The sequence below is a fragment of the Anolis sagrei genome, chromosome 1, assembly GCF_037176765.1.
Source record: "Anolis sagrei isolate rAnoSag1 chromosome 1, rAnoSag1.mat, whole genome shotgun sequence".
Lineage (NCBI taxonomy): Eukaryota > Metazoa > Chordata > Lepidosauria > Squamata > Dactyloidae > Anolis > Anolis sagrei.
This window is the reverse complement of record NC_090021.1, coordinates 156,497,893-156,525,294: the sequence shown is the minus strand read 5'-3', so window position 1 is coordinate 156,525,294 and position 27,402 is coordinate 156,497,893. Positions and strand designations below refer to the sequence as shown.

Sequence of the window (27,402 nt, the reverse complement as noted above, 5' to 3'; positions counted from 1 at the left end):
AAGGAGCCTCCACCACACTCCGGGGCAGAGAGTTCCACTGCTGAACGGCTCTCACAGTCAGGAAGTTCTTCCTCGTGTTCAGATGGAATCTCCTCTCTTGTAGTTTGAAGCCATTGTTCTGCGTCCTAGTCTCCAGGGAAGCAGAAAACAAGCTTGCTCCCTCCTCCCTGTGGCTTCCTCTCACATATTTATACATGGCTATCATATCTCCTCTCATCCTTCTCTTCTTCAGGCTAAACATGCCCAGCTCCTTAAGCCGCTCCTCATAGGGCTTGTTCTCCAGACCCTTGATCATTTTAGTCGCCCTCCTCTGGACACATTCCAGCTTGTCAATATCTCTCTTGAATTGTGGTGTCCAGAATTGGACACAATATTCCAGGTGTGGTCTAACCAAAGCGGAATAGAGGGGTAGCATTACTTCCCTAGATGTAGACACTATGCTTCTATTGATGCAGGCCAAAATCCCATTGGCTTTTTCACACGTACTGCTCCCAAGCCAGGCATTGTCCCCCATTCTGTATCTTTGCATTTCGTTTTTTCCTGCCAAAGTGGAGTATCTTGCATTTGTCACTGTTGAACTTCGTTTTGTTAGTTTTGGGGATATAAGTTGATTTTTTCCAGTCTGATGGCCATTCTTGAAGAGAACCATAGGCTTGGTTATAGATAGGATTGGAACCCTTTCTCCCATTTGAAGGCCTTCCCTTGAACCCAAACCCCTCAGACACGGTGGAGAAAGCGCCAAGGGAAAGGAATGGACAACAATAGGCCTTCCTGTCTGCTGAGGCCCTGCGAGGAAGGAAGCGCCTCCGCGTACGTCATTCTGGCCACGCCCCTTACGTTAGCCACGCCCCCTCACGTTCGCTCTCCTCCACGCCACCGGAAGGAAGGTAGGAAGCCTCTGGGCAGAAAGGAAGGAAGGAAGAGAGAGGGCGCAGGTTAGTTGATGCTTCTCTCTTTTGGATGGGTCTCTGGGGGGAGAAAGCCTTGTTGGGGTCCCAGCTCTTCAGCGACACCGCCCAGCAAGGCAGGCGGGTTATTATTGCTGAATGATCGTCCATCTATTCTGAATGAGCCACTTTTAAATATAAAAACAAAACAGAAACGCAATCCCCTCCATGGTTTCATTGTAACTATGCTGCCATACAAAATCCAGATTATCTACTTTGAACTGGATTAAAAGACAGTGTAGACTCAGATAATCTACATTGCTTTGAACTGGAGTATCTTCTTTATTAATCTGGATTATATGACCTTCCACATGGATGTATAAAATCCAAATTAAACTGAATTATATGGCAGTGTGGATTCAAGGTTCTTCCATGTTGTTGTTCATTCATTCAGTCACTTCCGACTCTTTGTGACCTCATGGACCAGTCCACGCCAGAGCTCCCTGTCAGTCGTCACTTCCCCCAGCTCCTTCAAGATCAGTCCAGTCACTTCAAGGATATCATCCAACCATCTTAGAATCATAGAATCATAGAATTAAAGACTTGGAAGAGACCTCATGGGCCATCCAGTCCAACCCCCTGCCAAGAAGCAGGAATATTGCATTCAAATCACCCCTGACAGATGGCCATCCAGCCTCTGCTTAAAAGCCTCCAAAGAAGGAGCCTCCACCACACTCTGAGGCAGAGAGTTCCAATGCTGAACGGCTCTCACAGTCAGGAAGTTCTTCCTAATGTTCAGATGGAATCTCCTCTCTTGTAGTTTGAAGCCATTGTTCCGCGTCCTAGTCTCCAAGGAAACAGAAAACAAGCTTGCTCCCTCCTCCCTGTGGCTTCCTCTCACATATTTATACATGGCTATCATATCTCCTCTCAGCCTTCTCTTCTTCAGGCCCTTGGTTGGCCCCTCTTCCTTTTTCCTTCCACTTTCCCCAGCATAACTGTCTTCTCTAAGCTTTCCTTCTCATGATGTGGCAGTGTGGATTCAAGGTTCTTCCATACAGCCATATAACTCAAAATATCAAGGCAGACAATGGCAGTGTAGAAGGGGCCTTAATCCTAGGAAAGGGAGCAGAGGATAGATGGCAGGAAGACCCTGCAGGGAGTATATCTCCACTAGAGAATGAATGTATGTTCAGAGGAAGAAGAATAAAATAAAATAAGTAACCTTTAATAACAAGGAGAAAGACATTGATATTTTAGCAGATTTGCCCACAATTCATTCCATTTTCTCATCACAGCTATGCTGAATGAAAGAACTAGCCTGATTGACTTTACAGTTGCAAGGCTACTTAATGCTAATCAAGCTTGCCAATTGCAACATTCACACTTGCTTCAAACAGAAAAGAGTTATTTCTCCCCACTCCCAGACAGTCCACAGATATATACACACTCCACTTGCCTAATTTCCAACAGACCTCTGAACAAATCTCTGAGCGTGCCAGCCACAGATGGAGGTGAAACGGCAGAAAATGCTGCTGAAACATGGCCATACAGCCCGAAAAACTCAAAGCAAGCCAACTGCATTGGAGCTTCAGTGGTCCAATTTTGCAAGATCATGTGGGGGTGTCAGCACTCGCTTGCTTAGTCTTGGGGGAGGGAGCTTGAACCCCCTCTCCCCATATGGTCCATCTAATGCCTCCTAGAAACCCTTTATCAAGATGTAGGGCCCTTCCACACAGCCATATAACCCAGAATATGAAGGCAAAAAATCCTACAATATTTTCCTTCAACTGGGTTACCTGAATCGACACTGCCGTATATACCAGTTCAAAGCAGAAAATGTGGGGTTTTATTTAGCTGTGTGGAAGGGACTGTAGTGTATTTTGCAAGAACGAAGGGAAAGCTCAGCTCTTTGTTTTTTCCCCAGGATTAAAAATAATAATTTTAAAAAGATGCTCGATCAGGCCATCTCATCCAGTGTTCTATTATGATAACAACTTACTAGGGGCCCTTTCACACAGCCATATAACCCAAAATATCAAGGCAGAAAATCCCACAATATCTGCTTTGAACTGAATTATCTTGAGTCCATATAGTCATATATCCCAGTTCAAATTTATTTATTTATTTATTTGGAGATTTTATATACTGACTCTCTCACCTTCAAAGAGGGATTTGGACCGGTTCACAACATGTGTTAACATACAAAAAATATACAATAACAACACAATGCCACTTCATTATACGATTAAAATGTCAGCACCATACACATTAAAACATTATCATCGCAGTTAAAAGAGCAGATATCAAAGCAGATAACTTGGGATTTTATTCAGCTATGTGGAAGGGGCCATGGTATCTCTTCTAGAAAGTCAACAGAGAAGGCTTGGAAACAGCTGTGCTCCCTTTTACCCTCCCTGGCATTAAGTCTTTATCTCAAAGTGGAGATCCCATTTGGCTGTGGAGTTGGATTCAGGATAGCAGAAAAGATTTCTGTTTACCCAAAAGAGGTTTGTTTGTTTGTCCTGAATATATTGGACTAAAATGCTCAAATGAACATACCCAGTGTAGATAGAAGTGACCATATGGTTCTGGGAATCTGGAAATTATAGTAGGAGAAAGGAATTGTCTAAATTTTGCTGGTTTTAGCTGGTTTTTACTATCAGACGATTGCTAGAAAAGGTTTCAAAGGAAGGTCTTTGAGACATGGGATACCATACACAGTGATCTGAGGTTGCTAACTGGGTATGTACAGTTCATGTCAGTCACCTTCAGTTCCATCTCCCAAGGCTCCTCTTTAAACTATATGAAAATGTATCAGATGTTGGACCCCACAATAACAAGAACAACACATTTTAATTCTTACCACCTCTCCCCAAGGCTTCCCACAAGATAAGATTTTTGCAAAGTCTATTGTATTGATCTGTTTTACACAGATGTGATGCCATACATTTCTGAATTGCATGCTATAATGTTCTGCACAGTTGCACGACAGTATAATTTTTACGTTGAGTTTTGGTGGATTGAGAAATATACTCATTCTGACCTTGCTTTTGTATTTCTTGGTATTCTAGAAGTTGATGAGACATTACCTGTCTGATAATTGACAGACATAATGGTAATTCACTGAAATAAAAGGAAACTAGATGTAGAGAGGTCTGGAGTCATTTTCAAGGATAGCTAATCCCCTGGAAAAACTAGTTTAGAGGACAACCTTGAAAGGGAAAAAGCTATATAAATAAAATTTACAGGGAATAGTGTGGTGTAGTGGTTAAAGTGTTGAACAGAAGCTGGGAAGAAACCCCTGCAAGTCATACCACTTGTTTGGTGAGCCCACATTCGTTGTACTGTATATGGCATGCTCAACTTTATGATCAGTGTGGAGGAAGACAGTCCTCTACACTGTTTTGGGTTCCATGGGTGAAAAGCGGAATAGACGATGATGATGAGAAAATCATAGAGTCATAGAGTTGGAAGAGACCGCAGAGGCCACCCACCATAACCCCCTGCCATGCAGGAACACACAATCAAAGCACCCCCCGACAGATGACCATCATGTTGATAATGATGTCACATTACACAAACTTCAACAGAAGCTTACTTGTGTAACATTTGCCGTTTTCCTAAAATTGGACCCAGGACAGCTTGCAGGATGGATTAAAAGAAAATATAATCCCTTGCAAATAATTACAATAAAAAGCTAAATAACAAGTAAGCAGGGCTATTTTATAAAATCCTAATTTAACAATTATGTATGCTTTGACACAAGAGCCTGCTACTACCAAGTACAAACTAGTGCTCAAAACTGAAAATGTGTTTTCTTTATTTCAGTTATTATTAAGTTATTAACAACTAGCCGTCTCCTGCCATGTGTTGCTGTGGCCCACATGGGGGTTCTGTGTGGAAGGTTTGGCCCAATTCTTTCGTTGGTGGGGTTCAGAATGCTCTGTGATTGTAGGTGAATTATAAATCCCAGCAACTACAACTCCCAAATGTCAAGATTCTATTTTCCCCAAACTCCACCAGTGTTCACATTTGGGCATATTGAGTATAGAGTTTGGTCCAGATCCATCATTGTTTGAGTCCACAGTGATCTCTGGATGTAGGTGAACTAGAACTCCAAAACCAAAGGACACTGCCCACCAAACCCTTCCAGTATTTTCTGTTGGCCATGGGAGAACTGTGTGCCAAGTTTGGTTCAATTCCGTCATTGGTGAGGTTCAGAATGCTCTTTGATTGTAGGTGAACTATAAATCCCAGCAACTACAACTCCCAAATGACAAAATCATTTTTTTTGAGTGAAGGACATACAATGGGTTGTTAGGTGTCTTGTATCCAAATTTCGTGTCAATTCGTCCTGTGGTTTTTGAGTTCTGTTAATCCCACAAACGAACATTACATTTTTATTTATTTAGATAGTAGTCATTGTTGAAAGCTTTCATGGCCAGAATCACTGGGTTGCTGTTATTAGTTGTTATTATTATTATTAACATTTCCAACTTTTCTCAACCAAGACACCACATTTGCTGTCATATTGTTATGTAGTGTTCATTGTTCCATAGCCATAAATATATTTCCAAAGACTGGTGACTGCTAGCGGCAATAACGGGAACATTGCTGGACTTTCAGTAGTCTACAAGTGGCTTGAAGCACACAGTCTTTTTTGGAATAAGATTCTATTGTTTTTCTGAACCTAAAAATATAGTATCTCCTTGGAAACAAGACACTGTACCAATCCCTTAAATTCCATGCAATATCTGTGGAAAGGGTCGTAAACATACTTGTTGAGTAGAAGGCTGAAGCATAATCCTGGAATCAATATGTTACCCCCCTTTCAATTGGAAAAATATAATTCAGAAGCAATTGCTTCCAATCAGTAATTCTTCTAAGTAAAAACTTAAGATTCAGCCTCTTAGATTATTCATGCAATGCATTTCTGTTCTTAACCCACCAAGACTACTTCCATCTTGTCTTGACTAGTTACTAAATAACATCTGGATCAAATAGTGTACTTATCCACATTATATATTTCTGGTGGCTCTCCATTTTCTCCTCCTTGTTTGACACTGTCTCATGAGAAAATGGAAATACTTTGGGGATGGGTTTATACAGTCATTCAGTTTTGGCAGTATGTTGTGATTTAAAAAAACCAAGCCAGGAAAAGAAAATCAAGCTTCTGCTTGTTACAAGAAGTACCTTTTTGTAGTTATTGGCTTTGGGGATTAAATGAATAAATGAGGAATCTAGGATTGCCTGCAGGTTTATGGAATATTCCATGTGGCCTTCTTTTTCCCTTGGCAGCATCTGTTCCATAGCTACGTATAAACTATATATTTGTACGTGGATTTTGTAATCAAATGTTTAATAGAAACAGGTAGTGATCTTATTTGATCAAAGCTCATTTGTGAAGGTTAAAGTTTCAACATAACAAATTTAATACACTGCCACATAAAATCCAGATTATCTGCTTTAGAATCATAGAATCAAAGAGTTGGAAGAGACCTCATGGGCCATCCAGTCCAACCCCCTGCCAAGAAGCAGGAATATTGCATTCAAAGCACCCCTGACAGATGGCCATCCAGCCTCTGTTTAAAAGCTTCCAAAGAAGGAGCCTCCGCCACACTCCGGGGCAGAGAGTTCCACTGCTGAACGGCTCTCACAGTCAGGAAGTTCTTCTTCATGTTCAAATGAAATCTCCTCTCTTGTAGTTTGAAGCCATTGTTCCACGTCCTAGTCTCCAAGGAAGCAGAAAACAAGCTTGCTCCCTCCTCCCTGTGCCTTCCTCTCACATATTTATACATGGCTATCATATCTCCTCTCAGACTTCTCTTCTTCAGGCTAAACATGCCCAGCTCCTTAAGCCGCTCCTCATGGGGCTTGTTCTCCAGACTCTTGATCATTTTAGTCGCCCTCCTCTGGACACATTCCAGCTTGTCAATATCTCTCTTGAATTGTGGTGCCCAGAATTGGACACAATATTCCAGGTGTGGTCTAACCAAAGCAGAATAGAGGGGTAGCATGACTTCCCTAGATCTAGACACTATGCTCCTATTGATGCAGGCCAAAATCCCATTGGCTTTTTTTGTCGCCACATCACATTGTTGGCTCATGTTTAACTTGTTGTCCACGAGGACTCCAAGATCTTTTTCATACGTACTGCTCTCAAGCCAGGCATTGTCCCGCATTCTGTATCTTTGCATTTCGTTTTTTCTGCCTAAGTGGAGTATCTTGCATTTGTCACTGTTGAACTTCATTTTGTTAGTTTTGGCCCATCTCTCTAATCTGTCAAGATCATTTTGCACTGGATTATATGGTAGTATAAACTTCTACACTGCCTTATAAAATCCAGATTATCTGCTTTGAACTGGATTATATGGCAGTGTAGACTCATATAACCCAGTTCAAAGCAGATATTGTGGATTATCTGCTTTGATGAGCCCCTGGTGGCGCAGTGGGTTAAACCCCTGTGCTGGCAGGACTGAAGACTGACAGGTCACAGGTTCGAATCCAGGGAGAGGCGGATGAGCTCCCTCTATCAGCTCCAGATCCTCATGCGGGGAGATGAGAGAAGCTTCCCACAAGGATGATAAAAACATCAAAAATCATCCAGGCGTCCCCTGGGCAACGTCCTTGCAGATGGCCAATTTTCTCATACCAGAAGCAACTTGCAGTTTCTCAAGTTGCTCCTGACTCGACCAAAAAAATATCTGCTTTGATAATCTGGATTATATGGCAGTGTAGAAGTGGCCGAAGAAAACTTCATTAAATTTGAATAATCCCTGGATAGAGCTGCCACCATGGAATAATGCTGTAGATATTATTTTAGTTGTTTAGTTTCCTTTTTAGTAGAATTTAAAACCTGGGCCTATGTTTTCTTTAGGTGCTATGTAAATAGGTACTATATCCATTTGGATGATTTGATTTAAATAAAATTGATTTAAATTGCTACTCTAAGGGACTCAGTTTTAATTATTTAAATCACGGTTTAAATCACTAGTGTAGAAGATTCTATTTAATTATAATTATTTTCAGTAGAAGTACATTATTGTGTAATATAACCTTAATGCATATTCAAATATGTAGATTTCATTAGATGTTAGGTACATGCCAAGCAATTACCTGTACGCTGAATTGTTTTTAGATTAATTTTCAATCCATCAAAAATTAGATCTCTTGTATTTTTATCCATCGCCCCAAAGTCCCTGTTCATTGATATTCTCTATTTTGACATCGAAACATTACCAATTTATCACTATATATCAAAGCGACAGCTTCGCTGCCAAAGTAGTGTTTGAGGTAGACTATGACAATCTGTTCTATACTTTGAAAGCTGCCCGTTTTTACAAAAGTCAAACCGTTTGCTTGATATCACAGTTCATATGTTTAATGGAAGTGATTTCATTAATAGCCTTTTCACAAATTTGGATCTGAATGTTATTTATAGTCCCTATTAGAGTAGACCCACTGATTCACTTGGTAGGTGGTAAGTCAACATCTGACAATGTTTTTAATGGGTTTTTAACTTTATGTTCTATTTACTGTTTTAAACTGTTGTTATATTTGTTTATATTTGTATTATCTTGTAACATTGAATTAGAAATGTGGGAAATGATTAATAAATAAATATGTAAATTCCCCTGATTTAATGGAATTTATATATATTACATCAATGGCTCTACTCTAGTTGGGTTAAATAGTAGGATTTATGCCTTGCTGTTTTATACATATGCATTAGTACCTATAGCAGTGTTTCTCAACCTTCCTAATGCCGCGACCCCTTAATACAATTCCTCATGTTGTGGTGACCCCCAACCATAACATTATTTTCATTGTTACTTCATAACTGTCATTTTGCTACAGTTATCACTCATAATGTAAATACCTGATATGCAGGATGTATTTTTATTCACTGGACCAAATTTGGCACAAATACCCCATATGCCAAAATTGGAATACTGATTGGGTTGGGGGGGGAGGGTTGATTTAGTCATTTGGGAGTTGTAGTTGCTAGGATTTATAGTCCACCTTCAATCAAAGAGCACTCTGAACTCCACCAATGATGGAATCGAACCAAACTTGGCACACAGAACTCCCATGACCAACAGAAAATATTGACAGGGTCTGGTGGGCATTGACCTTGAGTTTTGAAGTTGTAGTGCTCCTACATCCAGAGAGCACTGTGGGCTCAAACAATGATGGATCTGGACCAAACTTGGCACGAATACGCAATATGCCCAAATGTGAACACTGGTGGAGTTGGGCTAAAATAGACTTGACATTTGGGGGTTGTAGTTGCTGGGATTTATAGTTCACCTACAATCAATGAACGTTCTGAACCCCAACAACCATATAATTGGGCCAAACTTTCCACACAGAACTCCAATGACCAACAGAAAATACTGTGTTTTCTGATTATATTTGTTGACCCCTCTGACACCCCCTCGTGACTCCCACAGGAGTCCTGACCCCCAGGTTGAGAAACACTGACCTATAGTGAAAGAGAACAAGTATAGTATAATGGTTTGAGTGTTGGATTATAACTGGAGACTAGGGTTTGAATTATGGACGTGTGGGCCCGTAGATCCAACCAGTCCATCCTCCAGGAAATAAAGCCCGACTGCTCACTGGAGGGAAGGATACTAGAGACAAAGTTGAAGTACTTTGGCCACATCATGAGGAGACAGCAAAGCCTAGAGAAGACAATGATGCTGGGGAAAGTGGAAGGAAAAAGGGAGAGGGGCCGACCAAGGGCAAGATGGATGGATGGCATCCTTGAAGTGACTGGACTGACCTTGAAGGAGCTGGGGGTGGTGACGGCCGACAGGGAGCTCTGGCGTGGACTGGTCCATGAGGCCACGAAGAGTCGGAGACGACTGAACGAATGAACAACAAAGGGTTTGAATACCTGGTTAACCATGGAATAATACACTTTTATATATATTCTGCTTTATCCCCCTGGAGGGACTCAAAGCGGATTATAGTACACATATAAGGCAAACATTCAGTGCCATTTTATGCAAAATAAATGACATACAATACACAGATAAGGTAAAGACTTTCCCCTTTTTCCATTTCTGGTGTCTGGAGGCGCTGTTCAACTTCCGGTCATGGGGAGGTGCTATTGTTTCATTTTTCATACTGAAGCACCTGCTGTCCATAGACATCTCTGATCTTTTTGCCTACATGTCTGTATGGGGCACCCTTTTACCTTCCCACCGAGGCGGTACCTATTGATCTACTTGCATTGCATGCTTTTGAACTGCTAGGTGGGCAGAAGCTAGGACTGACAGTCGGGAGCTCATCCCGACTCACGGCTTCAAACTGTTGACCCTCCGATCAGCAGCTTTTCCTGTAGCTAGCGGCTTTTAACGACTGTGACAACAAACCTGTTGTGAAAAGTATAATTTATTCTCATGTGTAGAACATCATGTCGGAGATGGCCCTAGCAGAAGAATACCCAACAGAGATTCAAGATTATCTCTTGGCTTTTGAGAAGTCTGTCAGTTCTGTAGATGATATGCTGAAGACCATGATGTCTGTGTCCAGAAGTGAACTTCTCCAGAAGGTAAGAAGATGATAAAGGCACAATAGTGTTTGCCTGCTTAAGTCATCAGTGGTTTGCTATGTTAGTGGACTTGGTTTGGAAAGACAATTTATGCATGCTTGAAGAAGAACATAAAATCCAAATGTTAAGGGTTCCCAGGGTGGTCCATGCTTTAGTCACCACCAGATTGGACTACTGTAATGTGCTCTACATGGGGCTGCCCTTGAAAATGGCCCGGAAATTCCAACTGGTCCAACGGGCGGCGGCCAGGTTGTTAACTGGTGCTCCTTAAAGGGGGAGGTCAACCCTCCTGTTTAAGGAGCTCCACTGGCTGCCGTTCATTTTTTGGTCCCAATTCAAGGTGCAGGTGCTTACCTACAAAGCCCTAAACGGTTTGGGACCCACCTACCTGCGTGACCGCATCTCCGTATATGAACCCACACGATCCCTCCGTTAATCTGGAGAGGCCCTACTCACGATCCCACCTGCGTCGCAAGCGCGTTTGGTGGGGACGAGGGACAGGGCCTTCTCCGTGGTAGCCCCCCAACTCTGGAACTCTCTCCCCAAGGACATCAGACAAGCCCAAACATTGGCAGTCTTTAGGAAGAGCTTGAAAACGTGGTTGTTTCAGTGTGCCGTCCCAGAATAGGAAACTCCTAGCATCATGTCCCAAATGCACTTTACTAGAGATTTAAGATTGCACATCGCACCTACCTCCAAAAACCTATCTATTTCATCTGTCATGTCCAGCATTTTTCATTTTTAATAATTACATTTGGCCTTAGTTTTAAATGTGTCGTGGTGTTATTGTGTAATGTTTATTGCTATTGTTTTAATGTTTATTGCTTGTTTTATGAGTTTTATTTATTGTTGTATTTGTTATGCTGTTGTTTTATTGATGTGTTGGGCCTCGGCCTCTTGTAAGCTGCACCGAGTCCTTCGGGAGATGTTAGCGGGGTATAAATAAAGGTTTATTATTATTATTATTATTACACTGTTCTACAAATTTTCAGTTTTTCTCAGTTGCAGAAAAGAAATGTGCCATTTCTTAATAAATTTAACAAATTAAATTGAATTCAAATATAATAATTAAATGTGTTAATTGGCTCTGGTTTTTATGCAACAGCTATTTCAATTTTCTCCACAATAGGTAATTCGTTAATATTATGATAATGCGCCTAACCTTACTGCATGTATATAAACCGTGAATATTTACTAAATTTTAGTCAAATTATATTGCCATAGTTTATACATGAGAAATATTTATTTAATTAGTCTATTGTTTATGTTTGTGCAGCAAGAAACTATATTAGTAGGCCTAATGCAGTTGAAAAGTCTGATAGTTTAAATGTCGCTTTAATTGTGACTTTAGTTTATATCCTGTTTGCTTCTCTTGACTTTTCTTTTGTATTCAAGGAAAGGATTGTCTCTTACAATGCTCCAGCAATAGTCTGACAGCATTGACGGAGTCCATTTGCCTTGGTATCTTTTTTCCATAGTGCTTTATTTACACACGTGTGAGGCATAACTACAGTAAAAAGAACAATATAAAACGATGTTTAACGATACTGTCTCAGTCTTCAACTGACTGACCCTCACCGTTCAAAAGTCTGGCCTTATATAGGGCTTTCTGGCTTTTGCACACGGCACTAATACTGCGTCATCAAACTTTCTAGAGTATTCTAGTATCTTCCATAGTGTAAGTTGCAACATGCATTTTTTCAACCATACGTGATCACGTGATTGCTTATATCATAAAAACTAGAGCCAATATACATTTTTAAATGTCATTTTCATTTTCAGCACCCCAAAATCATAAAAGAACAACTATTTTCAGGCCCGCAACTTTTTCTCCGTTGAACAGTGTTATTATTCCCGTATTCTTTCATATTCAGGATCTAGCCACATCCCCCGAAGTAGATTTGTTTTCTTCATCTCTATTTCTAGAACAAATCAGTCCTAAAATGCAAAATCTTGTTATATGGTATCCCTTCCAGGTGTATAAAAAACAAATAATATATAAAGAATCTTTTTGTTTCCCCTTTCAACACCTAGCAACAGCACAAGGTATTGCCTGAGGTATTTGTACATGTATATTTCAACATTTAAAATACATTTTGTAATTTCTTTGGAGCTAAATAAAAAGCCTCGTAGATCAGGGAATTTCACCCTTCCCCTGAAGCCTTCCAACTGTGAATAAATTATGAACACAACCATCTTGACAGCTCAGCCCTTTGACAGGATCCATGTTCAATCTTGTAAACTGCACATTCATGTAATCCGAGTTTCCAGGAAATCCTATAGGAGCAAAATGATGGATTGGATTTGACAGCCAATTTTCCCCCTTCCTTTTGCTATATAACCACAGTATTCTTGAATGCATTGTACATAAAATAAGAGGTGGCAGTAATCCAGAACCCATGCAGACTCGTAAAGAGAAGCTACTCCATGAGCTTTCATAGTTGCCTCTTAAGAAACCCGGCTGGTATGTGGCACTGCCTCCTTGGATTACTGCCAGTATCTGTATATATTAGCTGGCACACATGGCCTCATGGCTAGAAGCTGAGAAGCCCTGTTTAAATCTAACCTTTGCCATAAACCAGTGGTTCTCAACCTTCCTAATGCCGCGACCCCTTAACACAGTTCCTCATGTTGCGGTGACCCCCAACCAGCAAATTATTTTCATGACAACATCACAACTGTAATTTTGCTCCTGTTATGAAGCATAATGTAAATATCTGAAATGCAGGATGTATTTTTATTCACTGGACCAAATTTGGCAAAAATACCCAATACACCCAAATTTGAACACTGGTGGCGTTGGGTGGGGGATTTTGTCATTTGGGAGTTGTAGCTGCTGGGATTTATAGTTCACCTACAACCAAAGACCATTCCAAATGCCACCAATGATGGAATTGAACCGATACACCCAAATTTGAACACTGGTAGCGTTGGGTGGGGGATTGATTTTGTCATTTGGGAGTTGTAGTTGCTGGGATTTATAGTTCACCTACAATCAAAGAGCATTCCAAACACCACCAATGATGGAATTGAACCGATACACCCAAATTTGAACACTAGTAGCGTTGGGTGGGGGATTGATTTTGTCATTTGGGAGTTGTAGTTGCTGGGATTTATAGTTCACCTACAATCAAAGACCATTCCAAACACCACCAATGATGGAATTGAACCGATACACCCAAATTTGAACACTAGTAGCGTTGGGTGGGGGATTGATTTTGTCATTTGGGAGTTGTAGTTGCTGGGAATTATAGTTCTCCTACAATCAAAGAACATTCCAAACGCCACCAATGATGGAATTGAACCGATACACCCAAATTTGAACACTGGTAGCGTTGGGTGGGGGATTGATTTTGTCATTTGGGAGTTGTAGTTGCTGGGATTTATAGTTCACCTACAATCAAAGAGCATTCCAAACTCCACCAATGATGGAATTGAACCAAACTCGGCACACAGAATTCCCATTACCAACAGAAAATACTGGAAGGGTATGATGGGCACTGACTGAGTTTTGGAGTTGTAGTTCACCTACATCCCGAGAGCACTGTGGATTCAAACAATAATGAATCTGGACCAAATTTGACATGAAAATCAATATGCCCAAATGTGAACTCTGCTGGAGTTTGGGGAAAATAGACCTTGACATTGGGAGTTGTAGTTACTGTGATTTATAGTTCACCTACAATCAAAGAGCATTCTGAACCCCACCAAGGTTAGAATTTGGCCAAACTTCCCACACAGAACCCCCATGACTAACAGAAAATACTGTGTCTTTGGCGACCCCTCTGACACCCCCTCGCAACCCCTCCAGGGGTCCTGACCCCCAGGTTGAGAAACGCTGCCATAATCCAACCCTCAGCTTCAATCCCTTCTACCATTTCTCTGTGATATAAAATATTGCTGTATGCTGCTGTTATGTTTTGGTTGAAAGTAATAAAATTCACATGATGTTGATTTTATCTTTCTGGATTTAGCTGGATCCTCTTGAACAAGCAAAATTAGATTTAGTTTCTGCTTACACATTGAATTCAATGTTTTGGGGTAAGTATGCCAAGTCAGGCATTCGTAGCAACAATGAGTATCCCCTTATCTTTCTGTGTATTTAAGTATGTGATGCTGCAACTAGTTAGCTATTTTATTTAGTTTTTGAAAAGGATTTTTCTTTCCTTTTATAAATGACTAGCTGTGCCCTGCCACGCGTTGCTGTGGCCTATAGTAAGAATTTTCAAAGTAGAGGTAGATATCTGGACTATTATGAAAGAGAGGTACCTACCTATTCCTTCCCCCCTTTTTCTTCCCCTTTCGTCCTTCTCTACCCTTTTTTTTCATTCCTTCTTTCGCTCTTTGGTTTCATCCTTCTCTTTTTTCTTCCTTTTCTCCCCCTTTCTCTACTTCTTCCTTTGTCTCCTTTCTTCCCTCCCTGTTTTCTTCCTTCTTTCACTTTTTATTTCCTTTTCTCCTTCCTTCTTTACTTCTTTCCTGCATTTCCCTCCCTTTTTCTTTCCTTTTTACTTTTCTTCTTCCTTCCTTTGGTACTTCCTTCTTTCTTTCCTTCTCTCCTTCCTTCTTTCCCTCCCTCCTTTTCTCTTTCCTTCCTCCCCTCCACTTTTCCCTCCTTCAGTCCTTCCCTTTTCCCCTCCTTTCTTCTCTCCTTCCTTCCTGTCTGTTCTCCCCCAATACCATGGTAGAGTCCCTTCTAAGTCTATTCTATGAGTCTATGTAATATAGTAATATATAGTAGTAACGTTATATTATATAGTAGTATATATAACAATAAAATATTTTATATATATGTATTATACAGCAATATATATATAATAGTAATATATAAAGTATTATATATATATAGAAAGGAGTTGCAATCCATCACCTTTGGAAAGCTCAAGGAATCACTCTGCACATGCTCAGAGGCACCCAGCAATTCCAAGAATCTTTGCCCACAAAACTACTCCTGTTGCAGGCCTCAACCCCCAATCTCAGGCTCCTGCCTCTCACCTTTTCTTCTCCAAACAGGAGCCTCCTCTGCAGTAAATAAAGCTTTTGGTCACTCTTGCTGGCCCTGGAGAGTGGTGGACAGGGTAATCCTTAGCTGCCCCCCCTCCCCAAGCCATGTGACACAAACTTAAAGTTAGGATGGGGCTGGAAGCCTGCAGAGCCATAGCCAGGAATCCGGTGGATGCTGAAGAGAAAGGGAGAGAGAGAGAGAGGAGAGTCCGTCTCCCTTCCTGCCGCTCCTCCCATCCTCTCTCTCTGCCTCTTTTTTCTGCTGCTGCTTCCTCCGATATGTTGGAGCACGGAGAATCCAAAAAAGAAGAGTATTGCTGCAGAGTGAAGGCACAAAGTAAATCTAAAGTGTTGTTTACCTCTTTTTGTTTGTTCTTTCCCCTCAGCTCCTAATGTGCCCCCCATCCCTCCTTTCCTTCAGTTGCAAGTTTACTCCTTGGAAGATAGTGACAGGGTAGCAAGCCTGCGGGGATGTGGGCTTTTCCTCCAGCTCCTGAAGGGAGGGCCTCCATGGGAGCCTGCTGGGCATGTGCACTCGCTGCTGGCCATGCACGTGCACTCCTTCCCCCTCCCTCCCTGAGGCTTACAGTTGAACGTCTTTCTAAGGGGGGTGGGGTGAGGGAGGGGGAAGTGTATTTTGGTGGTTTTTTTAAGTGGAGAACATACATTGGGTTGTTAGGTGTATTGTGTCCAAATTTGGTGCCAATTCCAGTGGTTTTTGAGTTCTGATGGTATCACAAACAAACATTACCTTTTTATTTATATAGATAAAGATGAGCTTTGCTCTTTAAGCATTTGGCATATCTTAATAGGTGATCATACTCCTTTTCTTGTTCTTTGTTTCCCCTCCCTTACTGCTTTTCTCTTGTAGAGCACTGAATCCTCTTCACTCAAGTATTAATCACTTTATATTGAAATTGGTATGGTTTAGTTAGCCAAATAATTTTCCAGTCTTGACATGTCAACTTGCCTGTCATGTGTGTTCTTGGGAATGTATTGCTAGTGTCCTATTAAAAAAAAAAATATTCATCTTGCAGTCTACCTGGCCACGCAGGGAATTAATCCAAAGGAGCACCCAGTGAAACAGGAATTGGTAAGAGTCTTATTTTAAATACAGGGCAAAATTCCTCTTGTCGAGACAAGTGCTTTGACGGTATTAAATCAAGTCTAAAAATATGATTCTGTTGTCAGGGAGGGGTCATCAGTCTTTGCTTGCTAAAAATGAAGTAGTTAAATGCTTCCAAATGAAACAGCAGGGAAACTATTATGTCACACTGTATTGTCGAAGGCTTTCGTGGCCAGAATCACTGGGTTGTTGTCAGTTTTTTCAGGCTATAGAGCTATGTTCTAGAGGCATTCTCTCCTGACGTTTTGCCTGCATCTATGGCAAGCATCCTCAGAGGTAGTGAGGTTGTTGGCTGTTTGAACTACAGCCAACAGTTGTTGGCTGTTGGAACTACAATTATGAGACCACAGTTTGAATTCCTACTCGGTCATGGAAATCCACTGGGAGGCCCAGGGCAAGTCACATTCTCTCAGCCACCGAGGAAGGCATTGGCAACCCCCCTCTGAACAAATTGTGGCAAGAACATCCCACTTTAGGTTGCCATAAGTTGAAAGACACTTGAAAGCACACAATAACATATTAAATGATGCCTCCATTCCATTTCAGTGTAAAAATATGGCATTTACTCCATGTGTAGTAAGGATTTTTTCAATGAGTAGGAAACTATCACATCTTGATCAGCTTCATGTGGAGTCTGCTGCTGGTGTAAATTTCAGCATCAATTTCTTCCCCTTTACATTCAATTTGTGGGCACTTCCAGACAGCTGAATAAAATCGCACATTATCTGAACTGGGATATATGGTGGTGTGAACTCAGGTAACCCAGTTCAAAGCAGATATTGTGGGTTATTCTGGGTTAGGAGCCCCCGGTGGCGTAGTGGATTAAATCACTGAGCTGCTAAGCTTGTTGACCAAAAAGGTTGCAGGTTCGAATCTGGGGAACAGTGTGAGCTTCTGCTGTCAGCCCCAGCTTCTGCCAACATAGCAGTTCTCAGACATGCAAATGTGAGTAAATCAATAGGTACCGCTCCGGTAGGAAGGTAACGGTGCTCTATGCAGTCATGCTAGCCACATGACCTTGGAGGTGTCTATGGACAACGCTGGCTCTTCGGCTTAGCAATGGAGATGAGCACCACACCCCAGAGTTGGACACAACTGGACTTAATGTCTGGGGAAAACCTTTATCTTTACCTATTCTGGGTTACATGACTGTGTGGAAGGGTACTGGGGTGATCCAGAAAGAAACTCATTGTAGATTTGATCATAAAAGTAATTGTCTGATGTGGACATTGTATGTCACCTAGGCACGAGTTGTACAGCAGAAATTGGATGTGCAGTATTCCTTTCTCAATAGATTTGGTCATTGAGACTAAATGAGTATGTGTTGTGAATTACTGTTTGGAGTAAAATCTGCATTTCACAGAATATCTCACACCAATCGGGTGGAAAGTGATAGTAAACATTCCTCTGCTCCTCATATATACCAGAATATACCAATCTGCATATTGTATAGTTCTCTTGAGCTATGTCCATATGTCAGCAAGCTAGAACTGAATTGTAACTTAGTTTGTGAATGTTTTTGAAATTTTCCATAGTAGACTCTACATGGCTGGAGCCGCATACAAACTGCCCAGCTTCACTGTCTCTTGAAATACATATGTTCTGAATTTCAGCCCTGGAAATAGATGCATTGCAGGACAAATCTCAAAAAGGTTGCAACTTGTGTCAAGCTAGGGCGCAACTTGACCGAAGCAAATGCTAGATACACCAGATACAGCTCTGTAATTATTTATTTATTTATTTATTTATTTATTGCATTTATTGACCGCCCCTCTCAGCCCGAGGGCGACTCGGGGCGGTGAACAGCAACAAAAAGGACAGTGTACAATAAATCAAGACAATACAAACCAGACAATACAACATGACATATACTTATACTAAAAATCCACTTCGTCAAGTCCTGGGGTCATAGCCAAAATTCATAATCCTAGTCCATTCCAGTGTCGTTCAAGATACTCTCAGTTGAAGGCCTGCTCGAAGAGCCATGTTTTCAGGCCCCTACGAAAGGCCATCAAGGAGGGCGCCTGTCTAACTTCAACAGGGAGGGTGTTCCACAGCCGGGGGGCCACCACCGAGAAGGCCCGCTCTCTCGTCCCCGCCAGACGTGCCTGTGAGGCAGGCGGGACCGAGAGAAGGGTCTCCCCGGATGATCTCAAGGCCCTCGTGGGCTCATAGGCCGAGATGCGGTCTGCAAGGTATTTTGGGCCGGAACCGTTTAGGGCTTTGTAGGATAACACCAGCACCTTAAATTGGGCCCGGTAGCGAATCGGCAGCCAGTGGAGCTGGGACAGCAGGGGCGTTGTATGCTCTCTGCGTCCTGCTCCCGTTAACAACATGGCTGCCGCGCGTTGGACTAGCTGAAGCTTCCGGGCCGTCTTCAAGGGCAGCCCCACGTAGAGAGCGTTGCGGTAGTCGAGGCGGGATGTGACCAAAGCGTGTACCACCGTGGCCAAGTCAGACTTCCCAAGATACGGGCGCAGCTGGCGCACGAGCCTAAGCTGTGCAAATGCTCCCCTGGTCACCGCTGAAACCTGAGGCTCCAGGCTCAGCGATGAGTCCAGGGTCACACCCAAGCTGCGAACCTGCGCCTTCAAGGGGAGTGCGACCCCGTCCAGCACAGGCTGTAACCCTATACCCTGTTCGGCCTTGCGACTGACCAGGAGTACCTCTGTCTTGTCTGGATTTAGTTTCAGTTTGTTCGCCCTCATCCAGACCATTACAGCGGCCAGGCACCGGTTCAGGACTTCGACGGCCTCCTTAGTAGCAGGTGGGAAGGAGTGACAGAGCTGGACATCATCTGCGTACAGGTGACACCGCACCCCGAAACTCCGGATGATCTCACCCAGCGGCTTCATGTAGATGTTAAACAGCAAGGGGGACAAGATGGAACCCTGAGGAACGCCACAGATCAACGGCTGTGGCGCTGAACAGGAGTCCCCCAGCAACACCTTCTGAGTACGACCCTCCAGAAATGACCGGAGCCACTGCAAAGCAGTGCCCCCAAGACCCATCTCTGCAAGGCGCCCCAGAAGAATACCGTGGTCGACGGTATCGAAGGCCGCTGAGAGGTCCAGGAGCACCAACAGGGACACACTCCCCCTGTCTAGCTCCCGGCGCAGATCATCCACTAAGGCGACCAAGACCGTCTCGGTACCATGTCCCGGTCTGAAACCAGACTGTGCCGGATCCAGAATATCCGTGTCTCTCAAGAATACCTGGAGTTGTGAGGCCACCACGCTTTCCATGACTTTGCCCAAGAAGGGAAGATTGGAAACAGGCCGAAAGTTGTCCAATTTAGTGGGGTCGAGTGATGGTTTCTTCAACAGCGGCTTTACAACAGCCTGTTTTAGGCTCGCTGGAATCTTGCCTTCCCGAAGGGAGGCATTAACCACCACCGTTACCCACTCGGCCAATCCCCCTCTGGCCTCTTTCAGAAGCCAGGATGGGCAGGGGTCTAGGATGGACGTGGTGGGTCTCATTCCTCCAAGTATCTTGTCCACATCCTCGGGTTTCACAAACTGAAAAGAATCCAACAAAATCGGACAAGCAGGTGCTTGTGTCACATCCACAGAGACTGCATCTAATGCGGCGTCCAGCCCAGAGCGGATCAAAGCGACTTTGTCTGCAAAGAACCGAGCAAATGCTTCACAGCGTGCTGCCGAGTTGTCAGGGCTCCCACCTGAAGTTGGGGGAGTTAAAAGACCTCTGACAACCCGAAACAACTCCGCCGGACGGTTTTTTGCAGACGCAATAGTGGCCGCAAAGAAAGTTTTCTTTGCGGCTTTTATTGCCGCGGCATAAGCCCTTAAAAAGGACACAAACCGTGTTCGGTTTGACTCGCTTGGGTCTGAGCGCCACACGCTCTCTAGAACCCTCTTCTTTCGCTTCATCGCTGCCAGCTCCTCAGTAAACCAAGGGGCTGGTTTAGCTCGGTTACTCGAGAGGGGACGTTCCGGAGCGATCTTGTCAATAGCCCTGGTCATCTCCCCATTCCAGAGAGCGACCAAGGCCTCGACATGATCACCTACCGCGGCGGCGGGAAACTCCCCAAGAGCCGTCAGGAATCCACTCGGATCCATTAGCCTCCTGGGGCGGACCATCTTAATGGGTCCTCCACCCTTGCGGAGGTTAGGGGGCGCAGTGAGCCTAAATCTAATCAGGAAGTGGTCGGACCACGGCAACGGAGAGATGGACAGCTCCTCCACACCGCCACCCTGCTCCCATCCCTGGCAGAAAACCAAGTCCAATGTGTGTCCAGCACAGTGGGTGGGGCCAGTTATTTGTTGGGACAGCCCCATGGTTGCCATGGCGGACATGAAGTCCTGAGCCGCACCTGTGAGGGTTGCCTCGGCGTGGATGTTGAAGTCCCCCAGCACCAGAAGCCGTTGGGACTCCACCGCCAGGCTCGAGACCACCCCCGCTAGCTCAGGTAGGGAGACTGTAGTGCAGCGAGGTGGACGGTACACCACAAGAATCCCTATTCTGTCCCGGTCACCCACCCTCAGGTGGACGCATTCAAAATTTGTGGTCTGCGGGATGGGGCTCCTGGTTAGATGGATGGAATCTCTATAGACCACTGCGACACCGCCTCCCCGTCCTCCGGCTCTAGGTTGGTGTTGCACGGAGAAACCTGGAGGACAAAGCTGGGAGAGGTTTACGCCCCCCGCTTCATCCAACCAGGTCTCCGTGATGCACGCCAGATCTGCCCGCTCCTCCAGGATTAAGTCCTGGATCCAAGTTGTTTTTCCGTTGACAGACCTGGCGTTCAACAACACCACCTTCAAGCCAGAGGGCCCGCTCACCTGGTTACACCAAATTACCTTAGGAGACCTATTGGGGATAGTTAATTTGGAAAAGCGGTCCGAATTAGGCCGAATTCGAGGTCTCCTTCTCCCGCATCTCCTCCTTCCCACCACGACCTCTATGGGGACCCCTCGGCTAGTGGAACACCTCCCCCCCTCCATGCCGCCGTTATGAGCTGTAAGAGTACTTTCTCCTACACTTGTTGTTATGTTTATTGGTTCTTGCCAGCATCCCCCCTCCCCCTCCCCCTCCCTCCCCACCACACTCTCCATCACAGGCTCCGGGCCACCTCCTCTTCTGCCCCCTCCCCAACACCAGAGCAATATAAACAGTACCCAAAGGGGGGCGGGGGACCACATGAGTAGCAGCAATATGGGTGGTAGTCGATATTCCGACTGCTTCAATAGACCAGTTCTTAAAGTGCATAGATTTCAGGAGCAGTCCGTCGGTGAGCGTGAATGAACGTAAATTAATTAGCAGCAACACACAATTCAAAGGCACATTAATAAAGTGCTAGTTCTAAAGTGCTCTACTTATCGATATAAAGTGCGGCACAGAGGGACAGGGAAGGGGCGAAAGTGCTGGTGCAATCTAGCAGCAGGTGGCAGGCGCCTAGGTGCTCTAAATCGTTCTTATTACAATGATGACAGATGGCACCAATGACTACCAGGAAGTGCTAGTTGATATTATACGATTACCCCTTATGGGTGGTAATGGTGGTAGTTAACTAAATATTGCTATGATATTGCTATGTAAAAAAAATATTGCTATGTAAAATCGTGGACTCTGGAGATGTCAGGTTACAAAGAAAACTCAGTTTACTAAGCATATCTAAAACATGTCCATCTACAGCGAGCGACACACAGGAAAAAACTGAAAGTCAGTTTGGAACTGCTGCTCCAAACGGTTAACTCCATAAAATTTCTCAGCAGCAGAGAGCTTATCTTAAGGTCACTCAATCACAGCCTCAACATAAACGTTTCAGCATAGCATTTCATTCTAAGTGGCACCCGTATTGGTAATACAAGAGTTACATTTAAAAGACACAATATACCTCAACATATTCAGACAACTTGTATTCTCCTGGGAATGTGGCCAATAATAGCTTCTTTGAGGTTGCAGTGGTTCTCAGCCTGTGGGTCTGCAGGTGTTTTGGCCTACAACTCCCAGAAATCCCAGCCAGTTTACCAGCTGTTAGGATTTCTGGGAGTTGAAGGCCAAACCATCTGGGGACTCGCAAGTTGAGAACCACTGTTTTAGATGAAAGTACCAAAAGAAGTTGGAGTGCCTGGTTTTCCCATTTTACACATATTCTATCTACGGCAGTGTTTCTCAACCTGGGGGTCGGGACCCCAAAGGGGGTCGGGACCCCAAAGGGGGTCGCCAGGGGGTTCCAGAGGGGTCGCCAAAGACCATCAGAAAACACAGTATTTTCTGTTGGTCATGGGGGTTCTGTGTGGGAAGTTTGGCCCAATTTTATCGTTGGTGGGGTCAGAATGCTTTTTGATTGTACGTGAACTATAAATCCCAGCAACTATAACTCCGAAATGTCGAGTTCTATTTCCCCCAAGCTCCACCAGTGTTCAGATTTCGGCACATTGAGTATTCGTGCCAAGTTTGGTCCAGATCCATCATCGTTTGAGTCCACGGTACTCTCTGGATGTAAGTGAACTACAACTCCAAAACTCAAGGTCAATGTCCACCAAATCCTTCCAGTATTTTCTATTGGTAATGGGAGTTCTGTGTGCCAGGTTTGGTTCAGTTCCATCGTTGCTGGGGGTTCAGAATGATCTTTGATTATAGATGAACTATATATCCATCCTCCAGGAAATAAAGCCCGGCTGCTCACTGGAGGGAAGGATACTAGAGACAAAGTTGAAGTACTTTGGCCACATCATGAGGAGACAGCAAAGCCTAGAGAAGACAATTATGCTGGGGAAAGTGGAAGGCAAAAGGAAGAGGGGCCGACCAAGGGCAAGATGGATGGATGGCATCCTTGAAGTGACTGGACTGACCTTGAAGGAGCTGGGGGTGGTGACGGCCGACAGGGAGCTCTGGCGTGGACTGGTCCATAAGGTCACGAAGAGTCGGAGACGACTGAACGAATGAACAACAACAACATATATCCCAGCAACTACAACTCCCAAGTGTCAAAATCAATCCCCTCCCCCAACCTCACCAGTATTCAAATTTGGGTGTATTGGGTATTTGTGCCAAATTTGGTCCAGTGAATGAAGATACATACTGTGTATCAGATATTTATATTATGATTCATAACAGTAGCAAAATTACAGTTATGAAGTAGCAACAAAAATAATTTTATGGTTGAGGGTCACCACACCTTGAGGAACTGAATTTAGGGGTCGCGGCATTAGGAAGGTTGAGAAACACTGATCTACGGCATATACCCATTGACACATGTCCTGACGGACTACCTAAACCTTTTCCAGGACAGTTCTAATGAGCAGAAACACTTTCCAGAAAGGCAAAGTTGCCCTGGGATGCAACCCATGTGATGTGCTTCTAAACTGGGATTTCCACCATGTATTTTTGCTTTGTTTGTCTGAAAGTAGGTTTCATTTTCAGTGTGATTCTTAAAAGGGTCACACGTTAAACCAAAACAATCCTCCTTTCTTCTAAGACTCAGATTTTGTGCCTACAGCTTTTCACTTAAGGAATGGAAAAATGTTACATGTCTAATCATTATTTATAACTTCCAGTATAGCGTGTTTTCCTATAAATAGTTGGACTAGTGTCTCTGAGGCTACCTTTTGTTACTCCTGTATGACTTTAAAAGTATCGTGTGGTTGATTTACTAGCAAAGACGGGAAAGATCTCCCTCCCCTTTTCCAATCCTTCCATTAATTCATTTTCTCAGCAGTAAAAAACCCAGTTCGGCAACAAAGCTAAAAGCTTTTTTGGCACTAGTTGTATGTGTACTGTCCAGTAATTCTGCATTAGTGACATATTTATTGCCTATAATAAATCTTTTCCGTTTGTCTTTATAATCCATTTAGATACACGAGTATAGTATATAAGAGTGGATATCTTGGAAATTCTGCTGACTTTGATTTAGCTTAGAGGATACAAAAAATACAGATCAGATCTGTGGTTGTCGATCTGAATTTTATGTTATATGTATTATACACATATGTAGCAGTGCTAAAATAATAATAAAAAGTATTATAATAAGCAAAACTAATTGTTCAGTAAATTGGCAGTTTAGTCTCTTGTCTGTACATATTTCACAGTTGGATTTTATGATACATTCTTTTGAAAAGGAAAATTGGATTCATTCAAGCTCTTATCAGAACGAAATCAACATCCGTTTTTTTCTGTCGATATGAAAAGTGTGTCATGCTCGCTCATAGTAAATATATTGAGGGATGAAAAGCTCAAACAGCATGACCGTGTGAACTCCCTAAGGAAAGTGATGTTTTTCTAGTTTCTTATAGATACGATAATATGAGCACCTGGGAATATGTGATGAAAATTGATGTTATTTCTCTCCAAAGGATAGTATACTGTTTTTACCTTGCATATGGAAGATGAATCATTACTTGTTGATTTCTTTTTGGTGCTTAGGACAGCGTGAAAGAACTAATATGTCATGTGTGCAATGAAACTTCTCATTCAGGCTGGGAGAATTCATTTTGTTTGTCAACTTCTATCATCTCTTTTTACCTGCATCATTGCAGATCCCAAATAACATTAAGCCATGATCTAGTACTGTATGGATGAGCCCCAACAAAGCCTTTTGCTCATCCTTTTATTTGTATTGTCGAAGGTTTTCATGGCCGGAATCACTGGGTTGTTGTAGGTTTTTTTCGGGCTGTATGGCCATGGTCTAGAGGCATTATCTCCTGACGTTTCACCTGCATCTATGGCAAGCATCCTCAGAGGTAGTGAGGTCTGTTGGAACTAGGAAAAAGGGTTTATATATCTGTGGCATGACCAGGGTGGGACAAAGGACTCTTGTCTGCTGGAGCTAGGTGTGAATGTTTCAACTGACTGTGGGCTGACTGTGCCTGGAGCAAACTTTTGTTGAGAGGTAATTAGATGTCCCTGCCTGCTTCCTCTCTGTTGTGCTGCTGCAATTTTAGAGTTTTTTTAATACTGGTAGCCAGATTTTGTTCATTTTCATGGTTTCCTCCTTTTTGTTGAAATTGTCCACATGCTTGTGGATTTCAATGGCTTTTCTGTGTAGTCTGACATGGTGGTTGTGAGAGTGGCCCAGCATTTCTGTGTTCTCAAATAATATGCTGTGTCCAGGCTGGTTCATCAGGTGCTCTGCTATGGCTGACTTCTCTGGTTGAAGTAGTCTGCAGTGCCTTTCATGTTCCTTGATTCGTGTTTGGGCAATGCTGCGTTTGGTGGTCCCTATGTAGACTTGTCCACAGCTGCATGGTATACGGTAGACTCCTGCAGAAGCGAGAGGATCCCTCTTTGCTGAACGTAGCATTTGTTGGATTTTCTTGGTGGGTTTGTAGATTGTTTGTATGTTGTGTTTCCTTATCAGCTTCCCTATGCAGTCAGTGGTTCCCTTGATGTATGGCAGGAACACTTTTCCTCTGGATGGATCTTCATCTTTACTCTCGTGGCTTGTTCTTGGTCTTGCAGCTCTTCTGATGTCTGAGGTGGAGTATCCATTGCCCTGTAGAGCCCAGTTGAGGTGGTTCAATTCATCTTGGAGGAGGTGGGGTTCGCAGATTCTTTTTGCACGGTCTGCCAAGGCTTTAATGGTGCTTCTTTTTTGACTTGGGTGATGGTTGGAGTTTTTATGTAGATGCCAACTCTTGTGTTCTACTTAAAAAATCGTGAATCATTTTGTGTCATGGTAGAAAACGTTTGCATTTTCAAATTTTTCTTTATTTTTCAGGAAAGAATAAGAACATACATGAACAGAGTCAAAGAGATAGCAGACAAGAAGAAAGCTGCCAAACTGGATAAGGGTGCTGCTTCAAGATTTCTACGAAATGCATTGTACGAGCCCAAATCTCAAAGCAAGGCTGAAAAGAAAACACCTGTTCCAGCCAAAAGGAAGAAAACACATTAGAGTTTTGCTGTTTTTTTCGTAATTGCTGTATAAAGAAGGAACTCTTTTAATTGTGTTTTGATACGTTTTATAGTCAAAATGTATTTTGATGGAATAAGTTGACTTTTTTGTTATTGGACTACGGCTTCATATGTCTGAATAAGTTTAGCATTGTGTTGACCTGCCTTTCTAGTAGGCTATTTTTAAATTAAAGTGTTATTTATTTAACAAAGAGCAATAACACCAAGCAGGAGTCCTCTCAGTGCCCTATCCACATTTATGTTTTTGGCTTTTTATTAAATTGAAGATATATATATGTGCTACCCCAACCTTCTCATTGCATTGCATTTTCTATCATTTTTGATCCATTAAACTAGGCATAGGCAAACCTCGGCCCTTCAGGAGTTTTGGACTTCGACTCCCAGAAATCCCAGCCCATTTACCTGCCGTTAGGAATTGTGGGTGTTGAATAACAACAATAATAATAATAATAATAATAATAATAATAATAATAATAATAATGCTGGTCGCTTCATGAACCCTTTACATCTACTGAATTGGACAAATCAAGAACTTTGGTCCAAAAGCAAGGTGCTGGCTGCTGGAGCTGATGAACAACTGCACTGCATCCTGTCAGATCCCCAAAATCTGGAGGAAAGCAAGAGTAATCGCCATCTTGAAGCCAGGCAAAGACCGCAATGACCCAAAAAGCTACAGATCAATCTCTCTGTTGTGCCACCTCTACAAAGTTCAGGAGATACTTATTTTGCATAGAATTACGGAAAAAATAGACCCATGTCTGATCCCACAGCAAGCTGGCTTCAGAAAAGGCAAAAGCTGCACATTGCAAATGTTGAACCTGACTCAGCACATAGAAGATGGCTTTGAAAGGCAGCAGATCACAGGAGCTGTCTTCATAGACCTGTCAGCAGCCTATGATACTGTGAACCACCGCCTCCTCCTGAGAAAAATGTATAATATC

At 43.0% G+C, this 27,402-nt stretch overlaps 1 protein-coding gene across 2 annotated transcripts; it reads left to right on the top strand.

Annotated features, from left to right (window-relative positions):
• The first annotated feature begins 834 nt into the window (after positions 1–834).
• Positions 835–26,749, top strand: C1D (C1D nuclear receptor corepressor). 2 transcript variants are annotated; one of them, XM_067469672.1, is made up of 5 exons: positions 835–887; positions 10,309–10,452; positions 14,427–14,493; positions 16,494–16,549; positions 26,265–26,749. In XM_067469672.1, exons 2-5 carry the CDS (start codon positions 10,315–10,317, stop codon positions 26,439–26,441), a joined length of 438 nt encoding a protein of 145 aa, XP_067325773.1. In that variant the 5' UTR covers positions 835–887; positions 10,309–10,314; the 3' UTR covers positions 26,442–26,749. The 2 variants fall into 2 exon arrangements, with proteins under 2 accessions (XP_067325773.1, XP_067325764.1); XM_067469663.1 differs by having other exon boundaries at positions 835–935.
• The last annotated feature ends 653 nt before the right edge of the window (positions 26,750–27,402 follow it).